Raw genomic sequence first — 23,374 nt, forward strand, 5'->3', positions numbered from 1 at the left:
AAACACACAGCAAAAGAAGCAAAAATGCATTATGTAGAGATGTGTTGGCTGCCTTGACTTCCATTGTTTAATATGACATTTCAACAAGACGACAACCCCGAAACTGTCAGCAGAGGTTACTTAATCCTTATCGCTCTGACCTCCAGTTTTATGCAGCCGCTAAGTTTCTGGGCCTGAGCTAAAGGTCAGATTTTATTTGGCCCTGATCGTGTTGTTGTGCAGCCTCGGCGTTCACAGGATTCAGGAGGGAGGCTTTGAAGTTTTATGTGCGCATCAGGTCTTACGACTTGTCCCTCTGCATAATGGTGTCCATAAAGAAAGACAACATTGATCTTGTAAGCAGGTTTATATGTTTAAACTCTGAAAGACAAAAGGCAACCAATAAAGTATACTTCTTTAAAAATATTGCTCTATTAAAAGTAAAAATCTGGTTATGAGTGGACACATAGTGAGCAACATACAAAATATCTCTGATCGTTGGCTGAGAAGAACAAGCATGCTTATCACATTCTGATAAATTTATTGTTTGACATGAATAATTAGTTTTCAGTTTGTTGACTTTAGATTCTGTTTGTGACATATGTAACAGTAGTTTGGATATAATTACCAAGTCTAAAAGACAAAGATTTCTTTCAAAAAAAAAAAAAAACTTGATTCACAGTTGCCATATAGTGATAAAATGCATTTGGGATATGGGGGTTTGTTCCAAATTCTGCCAATATGTTTCATATTTTTAGTCATATTACAGTATAGTGGAGCGTTTCTCGGGATAAAAGTCATAGTGGTACAGTCAGTGTCTCAGTCTTTACATAATTGATACAGTTTCTAGTGGTTTTTTCTATATTGCTCGTATCTAACTGTAAAAATATATTCTCAAATAAATAAATATATAACATAAATATATGTATCTAAAATGAATAAATAAATTGTTACACTTTGCTCTTTTCAAACAGGTCTAGACACAGGTTAGAAAAAAAAAACAGATTTCCTTCAAAGTCCTTCTGAACAAACTCTCTGACACCAAATAAAAACACCATCTTGTGATAGACTCCATGTCAGCTGACGTCTCCGTCCGACCAGAGGAGATGCTCCCTGACCGTTCACCTCTGTTTCCCATTCATCTCCTATTCCACGCAGGTACTTCTAGGGTCGTCCATCCTCTGAAACAAACGAGCCCCTCATGCTGAGCGTGCAGGCTGACAGAGTCAGACATTGTAGCCTGTCTTCCTGGCTGCTGAGAGACATGCCTTTATCCCTGCCGGTCGGGCTGCTGTCCACCAGCCTGCACTGGCCACATCCCTCCCCGCATCCCTCCTCTCTCTCTACTCCCTGCCTGCGAGGGCTGCAGCGGCTATTCCTGATCTGGACCAGGCCTCCACAGGTCTCAGCTGTGTCCCAGGATATCCCTGTACAGCTCTGGCACACGATCAGGGTCCACAGGCCTGGGCAAGAAGTGTGTAAATTTCTGGTGTCGCCTGGATTTAGTCCCGTCCCTTGGTGTCCCGTCTTTATTTAATGCCACAAAGTACCGCGTCCCTCTGTCTCCGTGTTTGTAGAGGTTGGAGGAGTATGTGTTGTACCAGTTCTCCTCAAACTGCTCCCTGAAGACGCATTCAGCCGTGAGCTTTTCCTGAAAACAAATGCGACAACATTAAGAGAAGTCCTGGCTGATGATGCAGAAATAGAAAAACACATGACACATTAATTATTTCTTTATATTTATCTCCCTGAAAAGCAAATTCTACAAAAATTAGGACTGAAAAAAAACTCCCTTTTTATCATCACAGGTAAAAGAAATGATGATTTGGGCAACATGAATAAGCAAAGTAATACTTACAGAGCCATACAGCTCTCCTTTGTCGTTCATCCCCAGATAGAGTCCACTGTCCACCCCTCTTATGCTTATCAATCCAACAGCAAGGCTTATGAATTCCAAAATACCTGGAGAAGAATAACACAGTTGTTCTCTACAGACTTTGACAAAGATGAAAGAAAGAAGCTCAAAAGTCATAATTAAGCCATGTCAGTTATGCAAAAGAAAATATCTGAATGAACACAGTTGACAGAATAGGAATATACTAAAACATTGTTACTCTAATAATTCATGTTCACTTTTATTCTTGCTGTTTATTTAGATAATGATTTGTTTTGTTATAATACAAAACTGTTGCACACATATAAATACAGTATATAAAAGTGTCTGAGTTTTTACCAAAACGACTGTGGTCCTTTCTCGTCCCTTGCACTGTGCCATCCGGAAGTATTTCCAGATGAAATCCAGTCCTGCAGTACAACTGTCTCCTCCTGAGAATCCCTTTGAGGTGCGTTAAATCCGCCGGGGTGCTCCGGGAGAGGCTGTCCCCAGGTATGAGGTGCTCCCCCATCAGGGTCGGACTGTCCCCAAAAGGGGTCAGGAGGAAATGGGACCCGGTTTGAGCGATACCATCAATACCGTGCAAGACGCCTCCAACTTCCCCCAGAGCAGCAGCAGCAGCCATCGCGGCAAACCGCAGCGGGTAAAGTTCAGTGAGGAGGTCCGGAGGGAGCGCTCTTGCGTAGTAGGCTACCTGGTTGCTACTGTCACTTATTGCATGTTTACGTCCACCTCTTCCGTCACTTAGCACATGTCCCCGTTGTGCAAGGACATGCGGACGCGCGGATTTCTCTCCCCTGACATGAAACACTTACCAAATCTCCGCTGCTGGCTGCACTGATTTCTCCTTTTTTTAACGCTGCGTCTTCATCAGCTGGAGGTGGGCTGCAGACAGTTGCTGCTCAGAGAGCCCTCATGTTGCATACCTGTTCATAGCGGATGGTGATGCCTTAGTGGGTCCGTGGAGGAGACACAGCGGAGCAGGATTTAGTAAGAAGGGCTGAGTTAAACGCTGCAGTGCAGGTAAAGGAGCTCCTGGAGGTTTTGCGCTCAAAGTGGCAGGGGTGGTGAGGCAGGTGCAAAACCACAGGACTAGTAATGGGCGGGGCTGTCACAGTTCAGACGTGCCCTGGCAGGGATTTTTTTTCCTTCTCCCAAGGCATAAAATAAGAGTCATAAGGGGAGAGAGTTGACGGTAGCTTACACTGAGCTCTCGCATCACTTAAAATTAAACCTGCATACACAACACGTAAGACTCTTAAAATTCATCCACTTTAGATGAGGCATAATTTAGTGAATATTTCTATGTTTATTCCAAAGATTTCAACATGTTCCTTCACTGTCACGAATTTGACGCCCTTTAATCCCAGAGCGACTTGAAATACCCACGGCATTTCTCGCGAGCTCGGAGCAGCAGGCGGCTCGTTCATCGGTTACGACACCTCAGTGTAAACAGCCATGGCTGCCCTGCGCAGACTTATCCCTTCATTCACCAACAGCTTCAAAACAGGGACATTTGCGGCGCGGAAACAAACACATTCAAAGGCGACAAAAGCGCTGAGAGTTATCGCAGCTGGAGCGTGCGTCACCGCCGCGGCCGGTGCTGCTTATTATTACTGCCGCTCGTTTGTCGGTAGGCGCTCGGGACTGGCGAGCCATGTCGAGGCTCGACTCTTGCATCTGGCGTTGCCATCAGTGTCTGCCACCGACAAGGTACAGTGGGACATCTGTGAAGCTGCGGGGCTTTGGTGACAACACTCAGCTCACATAAAGTCTGCCCCCCAAACCCCGCAGTCCTGAAAAATGATTCAGTTTCAATATCGGTTTTTATTACACGGTAACTACAGCGTCTGCATTTCTATCAGATGGATAATGACATCATTTCGTGCACGTGAAATTAGCTACAATCATGATGTGTCGTCACCATAGGGAGCTATCCGCGACCTTTGGTGCTGAAATGGCAAAATGGTCAAAGGCGTTTTAGATCACGTGACCTAATAGCTGCCATAACTAAAGGTTTAAAGGTCTAAAGGTCTACTTTTTTACTTCAGTGCCAACCTCATGCAAATTAAGATAAAGTGTGTATGTTTATTTGTGCCAACATTTATATTATTTACATTACGTAGGGGGGTGGACAAAATAACAAGAACATCTGACTGTAAAATGTAAGCCAATAGCCTATCAATGACTAGTAGCTTTGGGAAGTTTTCAGTGTTCAGCTTTGTTGATATCAGAGAAGTATCAAAGTATTGATCCAAATTTATGGAAATTTCTGTTTTTGGGCAGTGGGTAGTATAGAGACAGACTGACTGGAGAGTGATATGCATCTGTTTAAATTTGGGACACTTATTGAGGCCATGCTTTGGGTTGTTGATGTTTTTGGATGAGATGTTCTTGTTATTTTGTCCATTATCTACAGAGGTATACCAGATATATATCCTATCAGATATATAAACACAACAGTTGAATCAGTTAATCTGTTATTATGTCTGAAAAAACCAAACATAGGCTGCAACTAATGATTATTTTGATATTGGTTAATCTAGTCAGTATTTATTTAAATAACAGATTCATTGTTTAGTCTATAAAACATCCTGCTGAAGGTCAAGTCCTCACATTGATTGTTTTGTTTGACCAACAATCCCAAAAGCAGAAAATGAGCACGAGACTTACTGATTCAACTCTTTATACCTGAAATGGACAGAAAATAGGCACACACTAAATCTAAAAACAACACCACAAACATCTGGCCTGAAAAAATACCCAGAATGGAATCAACACCTTTCTGGTACATTATCAACAAAAACTGAAGACTAAAGGTTTCCCAAAGGTACAAAAGCTCACACATGAGACGCTAAAACCAGCAAATGTCAGCACATTGGCTCGATAAATGTCTTAAACAATTAATCAATCATCTAAAGTGTTAATTACATGATTTCATGTTGAGTCACTGATTGATTAATGGACAAATTATTCAAGCAGTAATTATAAGCTTTATACAGGTTTTTGCGGCACTGTTGTAATTGTTTGCATTACAGCAGGTGTTAAATATAGGTGTTGATAAGAATTTCACAGATCACAGGAGATTTGAACAACCATGTAAGCATGTAAACCAGGTCTGGTTTGCACATTTCTCCCCAGAGAGCAGGCTCCTTATTTCATATCTGCGGTAAGGAGGGAGCTAACCTTGACTGGTGTCCACAGGCAGCAGGAATCCAGGGACACAGGAAACTGGACACTGGGGCTTGGCGGAGGGGTTGACATTTGATGAGAGGCGGGGGTGGTTAGAGGGGGTTTAATGGTTAAGCAGAGGGGGGCACACATTCCCTGGGTGTTTGCTCTGTGCCCAGTGGACCTGGCACTGTGCCACCTGACAGAGAGATCCACTCTGTCTTCACCAATCCAGCCTTCTGATCTGGCTGGGTTTGAACATTTGTAGGGACATTATCTGGTGCACAGGGATGAAAAATAGGGCTGACATAACACGCGCCCCATTACTGAATTAAAGCATGGGCCTCTTTGTTGTTCCGTGTGAGCGAGGCTTTTCGTGACAAGAAAAGCTCCCGTGGATTTCGTAAAAAGCATCTTTCAGACAGTATTATCACTGTTGATATTATTTGCAATATTTCATGAGTGTATGTGTGTGTGTATGTGTGTGTGTTTACAGGCTAGGACCTATGGCCTGAATGATGGAGATGTGCACATGTCATCCTATGAAAACAGATTCCGCCTGTTCAGTTCTGTTGAGTATGAGGGCCAACTCTACATGACTCCGCTCAACTTCATCGAGTCCATCACACTGAATGAACCCAAGAGTGAGTGTGCTGTTAATACTCAGCTCCTTCCTAATATACCACACATCCTCTGCAGGAACAAAGAATTAGTACTGATGTTTAGTGAAGAAACATTTTGTCCATTAATCAGTTAGGGAATCAACAGAAAGAGTATCAGCATTTTGATAATCAATCAATATTTGAAGTAATTTATCAAAGCTCCAGCTTCTAAATAGTGACAGTAAAATAGCGAATTTTTTTCTTATCTTTGGGTTTTGCACTGTTGATCAAGCAATTTGAAGTCATCACTGTGGAACAATGATTGACTTTATTTGTTTTTTGCTTTTGTCATCTGATAGAACAGGAAATGAATCAATTAATTGAAATAATAATTAAAAGAATGTAATGATTCGTTGTTAACAAAAACAAAGTCTGTGAAAGTGGTTTTATAAGACAGTTATAAATATCAGTTACCTGATATTTTTTGAAAGTTATAAAAATTTGTTTTAAACCTGCATTCATTGTTTTTTTGGCCACACTTGGCAGCAAGTAAACTGTAAAACATGGGCATACTATTACACTACAAAGTTGATGTGGCAAATGAATAAGCAAACAGTTGCCTATCTACTAGGGATGTCAATAATTAATTGATCATTGATTAATTAATCAATCTACAATCAATCAGCCAATCAATCAATCATGTCTGGCCACCTTTTTGCTCTGTTTTTGGTCTCCACCAACTCCTGAAGGAGATACCTGGCTCTTAAGCTGCTAAATGCACCACTGTCCCCACAGGCTAGTTGCTAACTTTGTCTGTCTGCTATTTGGTGCTGGACAGGTAGTGTATAGCGGGTTTATGAGAGGTTTTTTTGTGAAAACAGCTGCCTGCTCTGGCAGGGTTGATGAGAGCTGTGAGAATCAATCAAAACAATGAAGTTGTGGCCATAAAGCCAAAACAACAAGCTGAAAGATGTTAAAATGCTCTGTAGAGCTGAGGGGTAATGAAAATATCGGCGATAATTCTCTCCCATTCAATACATTGTTAATTTAAAAATATTAGTGGATCTTTCAATGTTTGCTATCAATCATTTTGTAAGAGGTGGCAGCCTGTCTTTCCTCAGTGTTCCTGTGCTGTAACTGTGGGTGTTTCTGTAAATGCCACACAGCCTGTTTAATCTTTGCAGCTCTGTTGATAAATTAACTACATTAATCAGTGGCCATTTGATTAATTACACTTACGTCAAGTCATCAGATAAACCCCTGCTACTTCATCCATCCAAATACTAGAGATTTCTAAAAGTCCCAGTGTTGTTTCCTGTAAAAGTACTTGTTGCTGTGGGCCTGTGAAGTGTCATCGGACAATAAGTTGTGGCTTAAAGTGCTTCAGTCAAAACACCTGCATAAAGATAGACATCTTTACCAGCAACCCCACTTTTATGGCCCACTTATGTGGCAACAAACTCGAGACCCGAGAGACCAAACAACACTGCATGGTTGTCATAAATGTAATGATAAGACATTCTGATTACTTTGCTTGATTGTGATTGATGGTGTGTGACCTGGTTTAATGGTTTGAACATGGCTTCACTGCCACATAATTTAGGAAAGTAAATAGGAAGCACTAATGTAATAACATACATTTAGTCATTATTTTCTGCTTGCTAATTGCTAATGCGTTGAAAAATGGTAATCATGGTAGTTTATGGTTATATTGTGGTTGAAAATAGATGGGTTTTTTTATGTCTAGGAAGGCCTTGGACATGACCATTGTATCACTGATGAGAGTTATGGCCATTAAGCAGTGAACCCTATGAGTGAACTGGCAGATTGTCCACTCCCTTTAAATAAGTGAACTGCCTGCTGTAGCATCTCATGTTTGAGTCAAAACTTTAAGCACTGTCGTGTAAGTTATTCATATCAGCTTAATAGGCATTGCAGGTTATGAAACATTAATTAAAAGCGTCAGATTAGTGCTTAAATTGAGGACAATATCCCCCTTTAATCTTCACTTTGCTCACTTAAACACCTCACTTTGGTGGAGAGCAGGCAATCACATGGCAATCATAATCCCGGCTTCAGACGCAAGCTTTAAAAAGTGTCAGCGTAGGGTTATTGCCACGGTTATCAATGTAATTTCCCAGCCAGGTGTTTTTACGACGTCTCCGTCTTATCTCCTGCTTTATTGACCATCGGAATGCATTCATGGAAAGACACGGCTTGTGTAGCCATCCACATAAACACTGTTTTCACTTTTGTTTCCTGGTTCTGTATTCCCGATATAGAACTCACTACTGAAGTGTATTATCATAAGTCACAAGAATATCAGCCACTAAGTGTTTATTCCTTATTTCTTTAGGTAAGAGGACATGGAAGTCCCTCACAAAAAAGGTGAGTTGGTCTGTCATTGAAGTATTTCATGCTCTTCACATAGCCTAAGAGGTAAATAAACGCTCAATTACAGAAATTCTCAATAAAAAAGACTCTTACTTCTTCCCTTTTGTAGGATTTGAGGTGAATCTCCTCTTTATCTGTGTAAAACCTCTGTAATTACAGTAATGCCAACAACACTGCATTACACTGTGATTTGCCAGTGCACTGAGGATTTGGAAAAGAATGAGTGATTTGGGATTTTCTTCTATTCTCGCAGGAATTAGACAAGATGCTGGCTGATACCCCACCTGTTTGGAAAGGATCATCTAATTTGTTTAGAAATCTCCGGGAACGAGGTAGAGTAACCTGTTTGGTCTGTCATGATGTATTGCAGCTGCGCACACAAATCCCTTGAATATAAGTAATTCCCTTTTATGCTGTAATGTTTTTAAGCCGTCATGTTAAGGCCCTCCATTTGTTGTTCCATTTGAGCTCTGTTGTTCATGTCATCACTGTATGATCCAGAACAGAAAGTGTGTGCTGTAAATGCTATCTTATCTCTCCAACAGTCTGGTAACATGCTGTAGATTTATTTCTCAGGTAACCTTTGCAGGAGGGCCTGGTCCATTGATAATATTTACAGACTGATCCTCCCTGTGATAATGCTTTATTTTACAGGTCTGTTATGATTATTACCTAAGAAGTTTCTTATGCAAGAACTATATAATTTGCCACTAAAATATAGGGAAATTAGGAACTTTCTTGAAAGAAAAACTCAATTTAAATATTCCTTTATTACAGGAAACTTTATTCTGTTCTTCTATATATGCTCGCCTGTAGACAAATTTCATATTTTTGCATGCTCTCTAGCGATTAATTGGAATTAATTAATTGGAAGTGTTTCAATTGAACGCTGTCTGTAGTTTCCCTGCAGTCAGCACCAAATTACATAGCTCTCTCCAGAAAATGTTTTGGAAATGACAATGAAATTATTCTAAAATTGCAGATTCGTAGAATAAAGCGTCACTGAAATGTTTAAAAGCTATTGCTAATTAGACTTAAGTATGACTTTTGCAGCACTTTATGTGACAGTTCTACATTGTACAGTATTGCAAGCTGAAAAGGCTTCCCACTGCTAATGACAAAAAGTTGTTTTCTCCTTGTCCCGATGTTTCCTTTTGTTCATTATCCCACGCACGATTAAAATGTTTAGAGCGTAAATGATTAGTCAATTATTCTATTAGGCGGTTGACAGAAATGAATCAGCAACTATTGTTTCAGTAATTTATGAAGCAAAAATGTTAAAAAATTGCTGGTTCCAGTTGCTCAATTTGTGGCTATGCTTTGTCATATATGACCATTAACAAAAAATTTTAGGTTTAGCACTGCTGGCAACTCAAAGACGTCACCTTGGGCTCTGGGACAATGTGATGGGAATATTTCACTATAATCTGACATTTAATAGATAAAACATGTAACCGATTAGTTTAGAATATATTTGTCCAATTAATCAATAATGAAAGTTGTCGTTTATTGCAGCCCTAAACACTTTGACAGACCTTTAAGGCCTTTAAAACTCTCCATATTGTGGCTCAACAAATCCTGACTACTAGGGGAAGGAAGCAACAGGCCTTGGCTTGAGGACTTCTCAGACCGTCAGTATGTCAGTTGACAGTTATTGCACAGACTTAAATATTGTAAACATATGACACCATGTATGAGGACTGGACTTGGAGTCTTCATGGTCAGGTTTCAAAAAGAGAATCTTGCTTCTGTTAATGCGGGTTGTTAAATAATACTGACTGCACAGTTCATAGTAACGTTGGATGAAGAAAATGTCGTTGTCAGTGTGAGCAAAGATCTTTGTAATTTTCCCACCTGGACCTGCACACTCCCTCTCAGCGGGTCAGACGAGCCAGTGGAGCATCAGATCTCACTGTTCTTCTCTCTCCCCTGTTGCTTTAGCTAAGTGCCAATGCTGGGATTTGGGGCTTTTAATCCTGCTGTTAAACGTTGCGGCTTTGTCAGGGAAAAAAGGACTGGATTGATCTGTGAACAAAGCGCTGCTTTAGAGAATGAGGGAGCTGTTTGAACCCAGCTATGTCGAGACATGTCCCACTGGCCACCCCCCTGATCACCACGGACATTATGAAGCCTAAGAATGGCATTGGATTACATCTCCGGGACTGCCACTCTGTATGAAGTGTTTCTGTGGAATTCTTTGTATTGTCTAACAACATCTACTTGAGCTCAGAGGCTGAGCTGGAGGGAGGGGGGCGGCTCCCTCCAGGAGTGAAGGTGTGTGGTATTGGTGAGACATGGCTGGAATCTTAAAAGTTTTTTTTTTTCTCTTTCTCCTCAACTCATTTAAGCTTTAAAGGCTTTGAAGCTAGAGATCTGTTGTCATTATAGGGCCGTACCTGCCAAACAGATAGAGCTGGGGTGAGAAGACGGAGCACTTTGTTGTGGGGAATTTTTAGATATACTCTGCCTAATGGCACGCATTGCTAATTTTCTTTTCACACCTCAGTCTGTACATGTGTTTTACTGGCATTTACATCATCCTATTAGCAGCTTAGTTTATCCTCTAGAGGAAATGTAGAAGATGAGCAAAAAGAAAAAGTTGTCACTACATCTTTGTTTGCCAGTGTTGTTTTTTTTTTCCTTTGAGTTTTCCTTTTTCTGGAAATCTCCCTGCAGCAAGCCCCAAACCTGAATTCTTTTCCCATAACACCAGGAGCAGTCACCCAGAACTATCTGTGCTCGATTCTCTATCTTCCCGAGCAAACAAAAGCTTGGGAATGCTTTCAGAGGCAGAGGGGAGAAGCCTCCTGAGTCGACTGAGATGGCTCCTGACACTTACTCTTCCCTTCTCCGTGTCACACAACAAAGGGAGCTGAAGGACACGACACAAAAACCTGAATCGGTCCATTCTCAATCAGTGACAGATCACTAGAGAATGTATTACACCTTGTTACCCAAACACGATCAGAAGCCGTAGGCCTTAAATTTGTTTGGGTTTGTGTCCAGATAGGTCAGCTCAGTTGTAAAGCCTAGTGTTTGTGTGAGAGGAACACCAAGCATGAAGTAAAAGGCACCTTTTAAGATGCTATCAGTGAGCACGAGAAGATTACTCTTGTCTGAAGGCGTGCACCGTTTCTTTAGATGGCTTATTCATCTGGGACGCATGACTTTGAACATCTGTAAACACCTTGAGCTAACTGCTTAATGGTATTTGATGCTGTCTTGTGTGCAAAAAGGAACATTTTGGTTTTTGTTTCTTGACTAATTGTTCTCTCTGTTCAAGGTGTCATCAGCTACACAGAGTACCTCTTCCTGCTCTGCATTTTAACAAGTCAGTATTTGTTTTAACTTACTTTGGCAGAGTTAGTTTGGAAATTATTAACAGATTAAAAAATAACTGTCCTATATAATTCATTATTGTTTTTATTTCAGAGCCCCATGCAGGCTTCAGGATTGCTTTCAACATGTTTGATGCAGATGGGAATGAAATGGTGGACAAGAGGGAGTTCTTAGTGGTACGAGCTTCATCTTGATGATCTGATATATTAAAATACATTCGATCAGTTATTTATAGTTAATTATATTTTGCATAACTTATCATCTTCTTACCAGCTGGAAGAAATTTTCCGTAAGAAAAAGGACAAAAAGGAAGTTACTGAAGAGGGGCAAAGATTTGACCAGCAGGTATGAGTTGCTTTCACATGCCTTTCGACAGTTATAATGCTGCTCTAATCAAAATTTTTTATATGCACAATGGATCAAACGACTATGTAATGTGAAAGGGTTGCTCATAGTGACCAACTCACAAAGGGTTAACACCTAACTTTGAAGTTTCTCTCAGCTCTATGGAGCATTTTAACCCCTTGTAGCTCATTGTTTTGTTTTTATGGCACACAAAGTCCACTCTCACTCTTCATTTCCCACCACCAAACAGCAGACAGACTAAGTTAGCAACTAGCCGGTGAACATAGTGGAGCCACTACAATTTTGAAGCTGTATGTATTAACCATAGACTGTAGGCTATATAAAGATGGACTACGCGTCTCCACTTCCTACAGCTATGCAAAAGTGAAGCCAAAATATCTCCTTTCTTGGAGCTGCCATCTTTCTTGTGTGACGTCATTTGGAGCCAGACTCTGTGCAGTAGAGTCAGGTGGCGGGATGACGGCCCACGGGACATGACCCCTCAGCCATCCCCCTGCCATCACGATGACACACCCCCTTTTTTATATCATTGAATAACTTATTAAAAACAAACTTATCAGAAAAATTAGCACTTGGACAAATATCAGTGTGATAAGAATTACCTAAAATGACAGAAACCATCTTTGGGAAAAATTAATTTGACCTGTACTTTAATTTTTAGTTTGGCTCATGTCCCATCCACTAACATGGAGGGGGCGGGACTTATGACCTATACTGCAGCCAGCCACCAGGGGGCAATCGAGATGTTTTGGCTTCACTTTTAGGGAGCTGTCATATCATCCATCTTTATGTACAGTCAATGGTATAAACAGACAACAGTTTGCTAACACATTAGCTTTAGCACATTAACTTTATAAAGTGACAATATGTCAGTGTTGTTTATGCCTTGCTGCTGCCCCCAAATGGCTAAAAGATCAATTAATGCACCTTTAAGACATTGGTCTGCATCTTAACTTTGAAGCGATGTTTAACACAGCAGTGATTTTGCATGTAACACTACGTTCCTAGAGAGAACACAGGCTGTACAGAGGTGAATGTGGTCATACAGGGTAAAACATGCCTGAGGCTTTCATCTCTTTAGGGCAGTCTTATGCCGCATGCAGGTGGATGTAAACAGGCAGAGCTGACTAGAGCGATAAGAGCAACTCTTTGAGGTCTTATCGCACAAACACAACCATGGAGGAGCTTACTCTGCTGGGACAAATGTTTGTATCTCTGGAAAGTCTTGCATTAATCTGAAGCCCATATAACCCTCAAAAAGATCATTAGAATGGGTACTCTAGATTTGAAATATAATGATGCTTTGCAAGAAAACAAAGTTGAGGATGAAGACTGGGTGCTTTCATAAAGCTTAAGAATAGGAGGACTGATCTTAGATGACAGGTAAAGGCACATCATATAAACTTGATGGCTGTGACTTAAAAATCAGTTGAAAGCTATTTCAAACCATCTTCCTCTTCTGAAATACTTCATGAATTATGAATGAATTTTCTCTTTCTGCTGTATTTCTGTCACGCATGCACATTCTCTCTTTTTGGATCTCAGAGCCTGCAGCTGTACGGTCAACGCAAATCTCAGCCTCACAGTGTATTTATTGTTCTTTTTCCCTGTTCTGCTTATTGCATGTATTTTTGGCATGCAGTCTTCTTGTCCTGAAAATGTTTTTTCACAGTGAGTTAGCACCGAAAATCTATCTCAGGGGCTGACACCACCCGTATCTGTCTCTGTTAACACCAGATAACCTCATTCACATTCACTGAAATTGAAATACATCATTGCCTACTACAACATTATCTGACATATTGTCTTTGTGTGTGTGTGGTAGTGCAGTGCAGATGATTTATGTACTCGGCTTTTGTCAACGTCGGGCGAGAGATTCCACTTCAAAAAGCTCTTACCTGAAGACTGACATCGTTTCTCCCAGACCCCCATGTTTTATTTTTACAGTTTCTTGAGGAGTGGTATTTGGGCTCAGGTTACCTTTTGTGATGGGTTTGACCATGAAGATGCCAGTCAGAGAGAAGAAGCAGCACTGTGAAAAGCACTCAAAGCACACACTACAGCTAACCAAGGGACAGACCCATCTTTTCAGAGCACTGTTTGAAGACTTTACCTCTAGGTGTGTCTTTTTTGTTTTGATTCCTTCGCCATCACTGTAGGTATCTTTACAGAAAAAGTTCAAAAGTCGATTCTTTTCAAAAAAACACATAACAGACATGTCTTTAGTCCTGCGGTTGGGCTTTCCCCAGCATATTCTAATTACAAGTGTATCAGGATCTTTTCATGGGATGAGATGGGAACGGTGTGGCGCATTAAAGAGTTGTTCCGTAATTAGCTGTGGGATCATGTCGTAAATCTCCCTGGTGAAAAGCGATGAGGCGCAGAGGAAGAGCTGTTCAGACAGTTATCAGCTGTCTCACATTCCCCCTCAGGCCTGAGAGATGAAAAAAAAACTGAATAAGATAAATAAATATTATGAAATGAAGCAAGCCATATTTAAGAACACGTGTCGAGGAGCGGCTGGCTGTCTCTGGTTGGTTTCTGGTGTGCTCATGCTGCTTTCGAATGAGGTGATGTCGAGACTTGAGAGGCATCAAATGATAGGTTGAAAAAGTAGAATGAGAGCAAGAGGCACCAACATGGTTTAGTTTGTAACTAGGAGTGAGAAATCTGAGTTTCTCTACACTACTTGGATCTTTTTTTATTGCACATGACCCCAATTATAAGCAAATTGTTGTTGACAGTTGTGTTTTAGTGTAGCTGTAGTTAAAATAGCTCCACAGCAGCTGAGAGAGTGAAGGGAGTAAGTAAACTGTAATAATAATAATGATTGGTTAATCCTAAATCAGGAGCATGACCTCATTGAGAAAAATAGCACAGAGTGGCTTCTTTGTTCCAGACAGCTTTTTTATCACATCAGAAACATTAGAATCTGCACCATCATCTTTTAAATTTGAGCTTTGAGAGACAGATAAAAGACTAAAAGTGTTCCAGAAAATGCATATGATCAACATCTGACCCAATTTCACAACAGTGAGATGGAAGGTGCCTGATAACCAGCATTTACCTTGCAACTTAGCATCAAATGATGATGTATTGGGTGGTTCAGTTAACCCAGCATGAGTCATCCTTCAGGTCTGTCTCCCTGCATGCTTTGGGCATGTGTTAGCTGTGTTGGCTCAATGTCCTGCATGCATCGCTGCAGAACAGGCTCATGTCAGGGCTGAGGGGCCTGCCAGATACATCGGTGTCAGCCTCGGTCTGTTTCAGCCTGTTTGAGTGTGGATAAATGCCAGTCAGTCCCTCTGTCTTTGTGGACGGCATGCTCACCTGTCTGTCCTCTGTTAAAATGTGTCAAATGCTTCATCTTCTATCTAGTCCTGCTCTCCACAGCATGCCCTCTTAGATGTCTGTCTGTCTGTCTGTCACCCTCTCCCTAATCTAACATGTACCAGATTTATTTTGTCTTCTAACAGCTGTGCTTCAACTGCTGCCACAGATCCTTAAAAAAGACAGTCAGCATGTGGAGGCCCGGGGCATGTGGGATGTTCTGAGACGTGGCACAAGTCAAGTTCTGTTTTCTGATCTCACTGAGGTAGTCATGCTCTCTTCAAGCTGCTTCTTCATGACTTTGCTTTTACAGGAGTTCAATACAACAGATCCTGATGTATTGTCTCTCTATCCTTTTGTTTCTCATAGAAAGTCTTGTAGGTTCTGTGTTAGTGAGAGCAGTGGAACAAGTTCTTGATTTATGCATCTACCGTCTTTGTTAGTAAGAATAAATATTCAAAGAAAGTTCCTCTAATGTTTCCTGTAACAGAAGCACATCTGCACCAAGGCCTAGTAGCATGTTTAATCAGTCTGTTGCATGGCACGTGTTTGTTTCATGCAGAAAATGGGAAATGCTTACCTTCTGTTTAGTTTCAGGCACAGTGAAGCATTAACCATTAACTCTGAGAAATTATTCAATAGCTGAATCAGTGCATAGCTATTAACTAACATCTTTACTTAAAGCTCACAGCATGGTTAAGTAAATGTCATTGTTAATGTTTACCTGGTGGTACCATGATACACTTGTGATAGATGCAGTGTGTGACAGAACAGCTCACCCTGACTGCTGGAACAGAGATTTTGTGCAAATTAACATAAAGTTTTGCAGTAATCAGTTGTGCATTGTGGGTTGCTGCATTTACAGAATAAATCAAATGTGAGGTGGATAATTAAAGCTATGAGGAAGCATAACATGATCAACTTTATTCTGTGATAGCACATGGATGAAAATACAGAGACGACTCTGCTGGTACACTTCTTTGGGAAAAAAGGGAAGGCTGAGTTGAAGTTTGAAGACTTTTACAAGTGAGTTGTGAAACCTTTTGTTTACTCTGTGATTGATGTTGATTTCCCTGAGAAAATCTTTATCTTACAGTGCACAGTAATACAACCATTCATCAATTTCACACGACGTTGAACCCTCAACAAATAAACCTGTTGTGGTTTTCTTAGTCACCATCTTAAGTGTTCCTTTGTGCGTGCAAGGCTCTGGTGGTGGCGTTTCCTGTCAGCAGCTGTCGTCCTATCTCCTCCAGGTTCATGGACAACTTGCAGACAGAGCTGCTTGAGATAGAGTTCCTCTCCTACTCCAAAGGCATGCCCACCATCAGCGAGGAGGACTTCGCTCGGATCCTTCTTCGTTTCACCAACCTGGACAACGTCAGCGGATACTTGGAGAATGTTCATCACAGTTTGCCAGAAGAAAAGGTGCGCTATTTCTCCCCTAGATTCAATTTGTCACCCTGAAAGTTGACAATTCCTACTCCTCATCTGACAGTAACGTCTTACAATATGATGCAATCTAACAGAGCAACGTCAAACGGCAACCTCAAAAATTACCTCCAACATTATAAGATTCACAAAAGTAATAGGACTATTGTATTGTATTGCGTTATATTTGTGTCCAGCACTTAACGTCACCACTCACGTTCATATCCTATACCTCTCATAATTCTTCATACTCCCTTCATGCTACACGACCCACTAACAAGGAGTCAGGGCAGGATTAGCCTAGCCTAGCATAAAGACTTGAAGCAAAGAGAAACAGCTCACCTGGCTATGTATTAAGTTAAAATATATGCCTACAAACAGCTCTAAAACTTATTTTCACCATGCATGTCATTTAACCAGTACATAAACAAAGATGTAAAAATAATTTGTGATTTTTGGGGAAGTATTGGAGCTTTTTTCTGACAAACAACAGTTCTGTGCAGTGTCTCCGGCTACAGCCATACCAGTGTGCCAGATACAGTCAGTGAGCACATATTTTGGTATATCTGCAGGCAAACTCACTGTGAAAACAAGACTGCTGTTGTTTGCCAAGAAGTACTGAAAGTACTTAACTCCACCTAAAATCTGAGGAATTGCATTTCTGTTTGTGACTAGATCAACAAAGAAAATACAAATGGATAATTAGTAACCTTTAGAGGTAATAGTAGGTGTATTTTTGTGTTATTTGTTTTTTTGTTTGTTTTTTTGGCTAGCTGTTTCCCCTTCTTCCAGTCTTTATGCTAAGCTAGGCTAACTACGTCCAGACTTCAGCTCCATATGGACAGACATGAGTCGTATCAATCTGTTCATCTCACTCTCTGGAGGAAAATGAATGAGCTAATCCCCAAATGTGACCTATTCATTTTCATGAGAAAGCAATGGAAAAAGGCTTTCCAAGTGGGTCAGTGAAAATACACAGAAAAAAGGAAGGAAGCTGTCAAATGTAAAACAAGTGAGAGAATTTGATACGCTGAATATGTGCACGAATACAGGCACTTAACAGCATGAAGAACACAGAAAAGGCTTGAATCAGAAGCTACTCTGGATTGCAACGCGTTTCAAGCTTCCTCAGGCAGCATCGATGCTGTGTTCTTCGTCATTTAGAGTCTGTATTCATGCACATATTGAGCATAATTCATTCTCTCACTGTTTCACATTTGGCAGCTCCCTTCCTTTTTTTCTGAGAGCTTTTAATTTAGGAAAACTTGAAAGCCACAATGTGTTAAATTTCGAACGGCACATAGTATCAGTAAAAAGACACTTATCAGTATTTCACAACACTTCACAACACAACAGCAATTTTGTCTCATTTGTCTACAGACACATAGTTTACATAACATAAATGGTTTACATGTAGCTTTAACTATTAAAAGTTTGTAGGTATATGGTTGCATGTGAATACGGGAGTATTCTGCTCTGTTTCTTTTGATTCTGCTCTGTGAATAAGCTGTTGAGTGAAGCATCCTCATTTTAGCTTTAATTTGTTTTCCTCCTTGGCACGCTGACCCGCATGAAAAGACACCAGCAGCTCCTCAGCCGCCTCGAGTAGCGTGTTGCTAGATCTCCATTGATAATCAAGTGGGTCTCATCATTAGGCTAAGAGATATTTTATGGCCCTCAACTTGTTAAAACAGCAAAGCGTCACAGATTAGTCATTACTCCATTTGTTAGGCTGTGTGTGTAGCCTGTTTGGCGAGGCCCCGGGCGAGAGAAGGAGCTAGTAGCCGCAGGATGGTTGAGTGGAGATCAATAGGCCCAGTGTTTGAGTCATCAGCCAAGCCTGAGATGTTTGGGGATTCATCACTTTTGTTTTTGTTTATTCAAGTATCAGGTTAATCTGCTTTAGAAAAGTCTGCAAGCAGCCTGACCTCTTCCCAAAAGCTACAATCCTCCCCCAGCTGCTGACAGCTCAGCGTGTCCATACTGCGCAGGGAAAATCCAGCAATGTATACTTTGTCTGTTTGGGTGTGTTATCTATCTGATGGCTTCAAGGTCCCACACACACTAAAGGATTCCCCCTCAGGATGAAAGAAAGCAGATTATGTATTGTGTGAATTGAAGCGCTATCCTTTTGAGTGTTGACACATGCAGCCGTTTGCTTCATGTCACTATAATTTCTCAAGTTGTAGTTCACAAGGTTTATGTTTAATAAAATAAAGGTATTCGTTTTATTGTTTCTAACTCTTTGCAGGGAATCACCTTTGAGGAATTCAGGTCTTTCTTCCAGTTCCTGAACAACCTGGAGGATTTTGCTATCGCCATGCAAATGTACAACTTTGCCAACCGTTCTATTGGTCAAGGTAACGTCAAACACTGATTGTACGGCTGAGTTACTGGATTTAGGGGTGTTTTTGCATAAAGCAACTCCTGAAAACCAAAACTAGTCATTTTGAATAATACTCTCCTCCGAGTCACCTGATCAACTGTTTTTCTTCTCTCGCAGAGGAGTTTAGCCGTGCTGTCTATGTGGCCACAGACATCAAGCTGACCCGCCACTTGGTGAACACAGTCTTCAGGATCTTTGACGAGGATCACGATGATAAGCTCAGCTACAAGGAGTTCATCGGCATCATGAAGGAACGGTTGCATCGCGGCGACGGGGTGAGATAGCTGAGGACATTTATCTCTGTTTTATGACACTGAAGGTGACACAAGAGATGTGCCCACACGGCCCACTCAGCTCCCCTCCACCCTCGTCAGCCCGAGAGAGCAGCTTCTCGGAGGACTGACCAGGAGGAGAGCAGCACAGAGGTGTTGGTGTGAGGACTCCACAGTAGCACGGGCTGATCTGAAAGATACCAGCATTATCAGTCCTTCTGTCAGCTACTTCTTAATGTCAGTCAGGGCAGATACGTGTTGAGCTGCCAAAATAGGGCTCAAAGATGGAGGCATGGATGCAAATTCAAGTCGAATTTAACACAATGGAGGTCGCATAAGAAAATATGGGTGGATGCTGAGCTCAGAAACACGTTTAATTTTAAAATAGAGTGCTTGTACACAATTAGTAATACTTAAGCAACTATTAGTAACACAAATGACACCTTTCCTGTTTAAATATGGCTTTGAGTAAGCACTAATTATGAGTCTTTTTCCTTTAGGTAGTGGTATACTTAAATACCCTGTACCATAATGTCTAAATTACCCTCTGCCACTTTTTATCACTGAAACACGTCTCACCTTGAGTTAGTGATTATTGTGAAATTATACTGCCATCTAGTGGGATGTCAGGAAATTGATCCTCTCATAACATTTTTCCCTTCTGTTTCTCTACACATACACACACACACACGTACATATATATATATATATGTATATATATACTCACAGGGCGTCAGAGTGGAGGAGAAGTTCACCTCTTTTAAGTCCTGCTTGAAGAAGAAGCTTTCAGGCAAATAGGTAAGTCTTTTCTCACACTGTCAGCATTCTCTGAAAAATGAGATGACAATGAAAATATGCTATTTTTAAAATGGAGATTGTGCATTCTTTAAACGGGAGTTTCCCAGGCTCACTGTCCCAGTATATAGTTGGTCTTTTCAGATGTAGTTGAGGCCCACACTCTCCTCACCCAAAGCATTGAATTACACTGTAATATTAACGCCTGATCAACTGCCACCAGATACCAGCTTAAGTCTGCATCCATGAGCAGCGAGCAGTGCAATTTAAAGCCGTATAAATGTTTCAAAGGAAGTGCACCTCTCAGTAGAGGACTTGATAATCTGCCCTGATAAAACTTGGGAAAGGACTTAATCTGTAGGTTTTTTAAGAAAATAAATATTTTGAGAGAAAAGAGAAAAATATCGTCGATTTAGCTACATTTTTGTAATATTTTGATCAAGTGCTCTCAACGGTCAATATTTCACTTTAGTACAGCATTTATGTCATTTTGACATACATGTAACCTCGTCAGCTGTTTAAGAAATAGTCCGACATTTTCAGAAATACACTTATTTGCTTTTTGCCAGGAGGTAGATGATAAGATCCCACTTTCACAGTTTTATGGTAAATATGATGCTATAGTCAGCAACCAGTTAGCTTAGTCTAGCATAAAGACTAGAAATAGGGGAAAACAGCGAGCCGGGCTCTGTCCAAAAGTAACAAAATCCAGGCAACAATGCTTCTGAAGCTTATTAATTAACATGCTATCTCTCATTTGTTTAATTCGTACAAAAACCAAAGTGTAAAACTGACATGTTGTGGTTTTGTGGGGGGTTACATGCTGGACTATTTCTTGGCAGGAACCAGTGACTTCCCGTAGTCTTTTTGACACTGTGAGGTTATCAGACAACCAGTGGAGACTACAGGAAGTCATTGCGGTCAGCCAAGAAATAGTCCACACATAACTACAAGTTGTTGTTTTTACACTTTGGTGTTTCATGTCTAATGTACACACATGAGAGTGGTATCACTCTCAGCACGAAAGTAAATAAATGTATTTCCCAAAATGTCAAACTATTCCTTTAATATTTTGCATTATTTATCACAGAAATTTGGATTTTTTTTACCTCTTGCTGCCATTTTAATAATTTTACACATGTAAAATAACTTATTGGCTGGTAATACTGCCTTAAAATTAATGAGATAAATCTGTATATATACTGTATGTGCGAGCAGTTAGGGGTCGCTGCCTGTTTAAAACTCATGTGGGTATTTGGATGCTGAAAATCTGCAGCTGTGGTCACTGCAAAGAGAGGACTCAGATTTTTTTCTGCATACTTGCAGAATTACTGCTGCACTTGTGCTCCATGACTATTTCATTAAGAGATGCAAGGGTTTTTATGTCTCAGTATTCTAATGTATTCTAGTTTTTCAATATCTTTTTTCTGGTGTATAATATGCAAGAAACAACTGCCTGCAGCTCTAATGTAGGAGTGATACAGATTATCCATCCCACTCTGTGTTCATAATGTCATGAACACAAGCTGTCGGTTTACATTTACCGTGTGTCACGCTGGACTTTAATTTGTCTTTTTCTCTTTGTGTCGTCAAAAGGTGAAAATCCCAACATCAGCGCATGTCTTACAAACTGGATGAACTGTGCCTCCTTCAAGCTTTCTACCAGGATTAAAAAAGAAGAGTTAATGCATGTTGCAGCATCTTATTGCACTGTCTGTTAGTTTTAAAATAAACAGGATGTGGCAAAACAGGATGTGGTTAGTCTAATGGGAGGCTGTTGCAAGATTTGACCATGATGAATATAACGAGAAAATCCTCTTAAGTCTGTTGAGAAGATATTACACTATTGATCCATCTACTTGTAAATATATTTATTAATTTACGATTGTTAACACGGATTTTATTTATTTATCTAAAAGTTCTACTTTGTCTTATTACTGCTCTGCCAACGTGACTCTCTCTTTGTCCCAAGTCGGATTCTGTATAGCGGCAGCATTGCTTACATACTTGTTCCTGTTGGCTCTGCAGCCCCCTGAACAGATCAGCTTAGGACAGCACCTCCCCTCCTCTTCCTCCTCCTCTTTCCCAAAGCGCTGCAGCTAAAATCCTCCAGGATCCCCCAGAGCCAGCAGGCCTGAACACACTCGCTCAGTCTGTGTTTCTCACTGTTTAAATACAGGCAGCTAACAGTGTTAATCATTTCTTACTAAAGAGCACTTTCCTCCTCGGGTATTAAAAAAGAAGTGCTATTTTCATGCCACTGGCAGGAATTACCTCTCTATAAATAAATATGCAGAATATTGAAGCCATATGTTTGTTCCACTCTTGGGACACACAGCTTAAATTAGTGTTGGTTTTAAAGGAGCAGTATGTTAAAATGACCTTCCCTTCAGGCTCTCTGAGGAATTGTTTACACTGTAAACAAATCTGCACTGGTATTGTATGTTACTGAGGATTTCTTACTGACTGTTGTTTCCTGGTCTGATGTTTGCTTTGGGTGGAGTTAATGTACTGAAAAAGACTGACTGAAGGTAACAAAATGTTACACATTCAAATATTAACCAGACTAATGTCTTTGTATTTCAGCCTACTCTCTGCTTTAATTTTGGATGTTTGGATTGATTAGTTAGACTACCTCTGGAAGAGTTTTGGAAACTTCTTGCCTTTCTTTTAAATTAGGCTTTGACTGTTTTACTAATGTTAAAGCCCAGGTGCATTTATTATGATGTGGTGCAATAAATATCACTTAAAATATTTGGATTCTTGTTTGTTTTCTGCTTCCTCTGTCACCCTCAATCTCACACGCACGCTGCAAATTAGTTTAGTTGCAGTTACGGTCGCTGTTTACACACAAGTCAGCTAATAAACTGTGAACTGCTCACATTTTCCTCCCCACACAAATCTTTGCTTTTTAACTACAGTGGCCTGATGGTTGGACCACAGAAGAATAAATTAGCTTTTTTCCCCTCAACCTGAAGGCAAATCATTAACAGTATTAATCATGAGGAACCTGCGGCTATGTGGGTGTACGACACTATAATCAGGGACTTTTTATCTTTAAATGATTAATTCAGCAGGGAAATAATTTGCAGTCTCGCACTCTGATTCTGTGGTTCCTGAAGTAAGATCAACGGGTCCTTCAAGGCTAGTAAAACAGATCCCTGAAACTTAATATAGTTAACTGACACAGTTCAGCCTGTTTGTATTTGGTACATTGAGGGAAAGATGTGTTTTTAGAGGGTTTTTTTTCATCTATTTGAGACTAGATTTATAGTCTAAAGTTCTAGTTTGTTACATAAATATGATATAGATATATAAAAGTAACATTACTTTTGTCCACCTTTGCCTGGCTCTAGTCTGTTTTGATAAGAGGTTTCACTTTCCCCGCAGTGTGAAAAATCCAGTTCATATCCAC

The 23,374-nt window shown here is 40.5% G+C and overlaps 2 protein-coding genes across 5 annotated transcripts; one reads left to right on the top strand and one right to left on the bottom strand.

The window, feature by feature from the left end:
* Positions 1-331: 331 nt before the first annotated feature.
* On the bottom strand, positions 332-2,511 carry fgf20b (fibroblast growth factor 20b). Its single transcript, XM_042418340.1, has 3 exons — positions 2,213-2,511; positions 1,838-1,941; positions 332-1,630 (listed from the first exon to the last, which is right to left on the bottom strand). The coding sequence occupies exons 1-3, from the start codon at positions 2,496-2,498 to the stop codon at positions 1,385-1,387; spliced, it is 636 nt and encodes a 211-aa protein (XP_042274274.1). The 5' UTR covers positions 2,499-2,511; the 3' UTR covers positions 332-1,384.
* A 298-nt stretch (positions 2,512-2,809) lies between these two features.
* Positions 2,810-22,713, top strand: micu3b (mitochondrial calcium uptake family, member 3b). 4 transcript variants are annotated; one of them, XM_042418334.1, is made up of 14 exons: positions 2,810-2,896; positions 5,541-5,688; positions 8,003-8,034; positions 8,294-8,372; positions 11,324-11,371; positions 11,473-11,555; positions 11,653-11,724; positions 15,245-15,340; positions 16,013-16,101; positions 16,332-16,503; positions 18,758-18,866; positions 19,010-19,167; positions 19,894-19,962; positions 21,556-22,713. In XM_042418334.1, exons 2-13 carry the CDS (start codon positions 5,577-5,579, stop codon positions 19,960-19,962), a joined length of 1,119 nt encoding a protein of 372 aa, XP_042274268.1. In that variant the 5' UTR covers positions 2,810-2,896; positions 5,541-5,576; the 3' UTR covers positions 21,556-22,713. The 4 variants fall into 4 exon arrangements, with proteins under 4 accessions (XP_042274268.1, XP_042274266.1, XP_042274265.1 ...); XM_042418332.1 differs by lacking the exons at positions 2,810-2,896; positions 15,245-15,340 and adding exons at positions 3,217-3,586; positions 13,291-13,332; XM_042418331.1 differs by lacking the exon at positions 2,810-2,896 and adding an exon at positions 3,219-3,586.
* The last annotated feature ends 661 nt before the right edge of the window (positions 22,714-23,374 follow it).

This window comes from Thunnus maccoyii, chromosome 8, assembly GCF_910596095.1.
Source record: "Thunnus maccoyii chromosome 8, fThuMac1.1, whole genome shotgun sequence".
NCBI lineage: Eukaryota > Metazoa > Chordata > Actinopteri > Scombriformes > Scombridae > Thunnus > Thunnus maccoyii.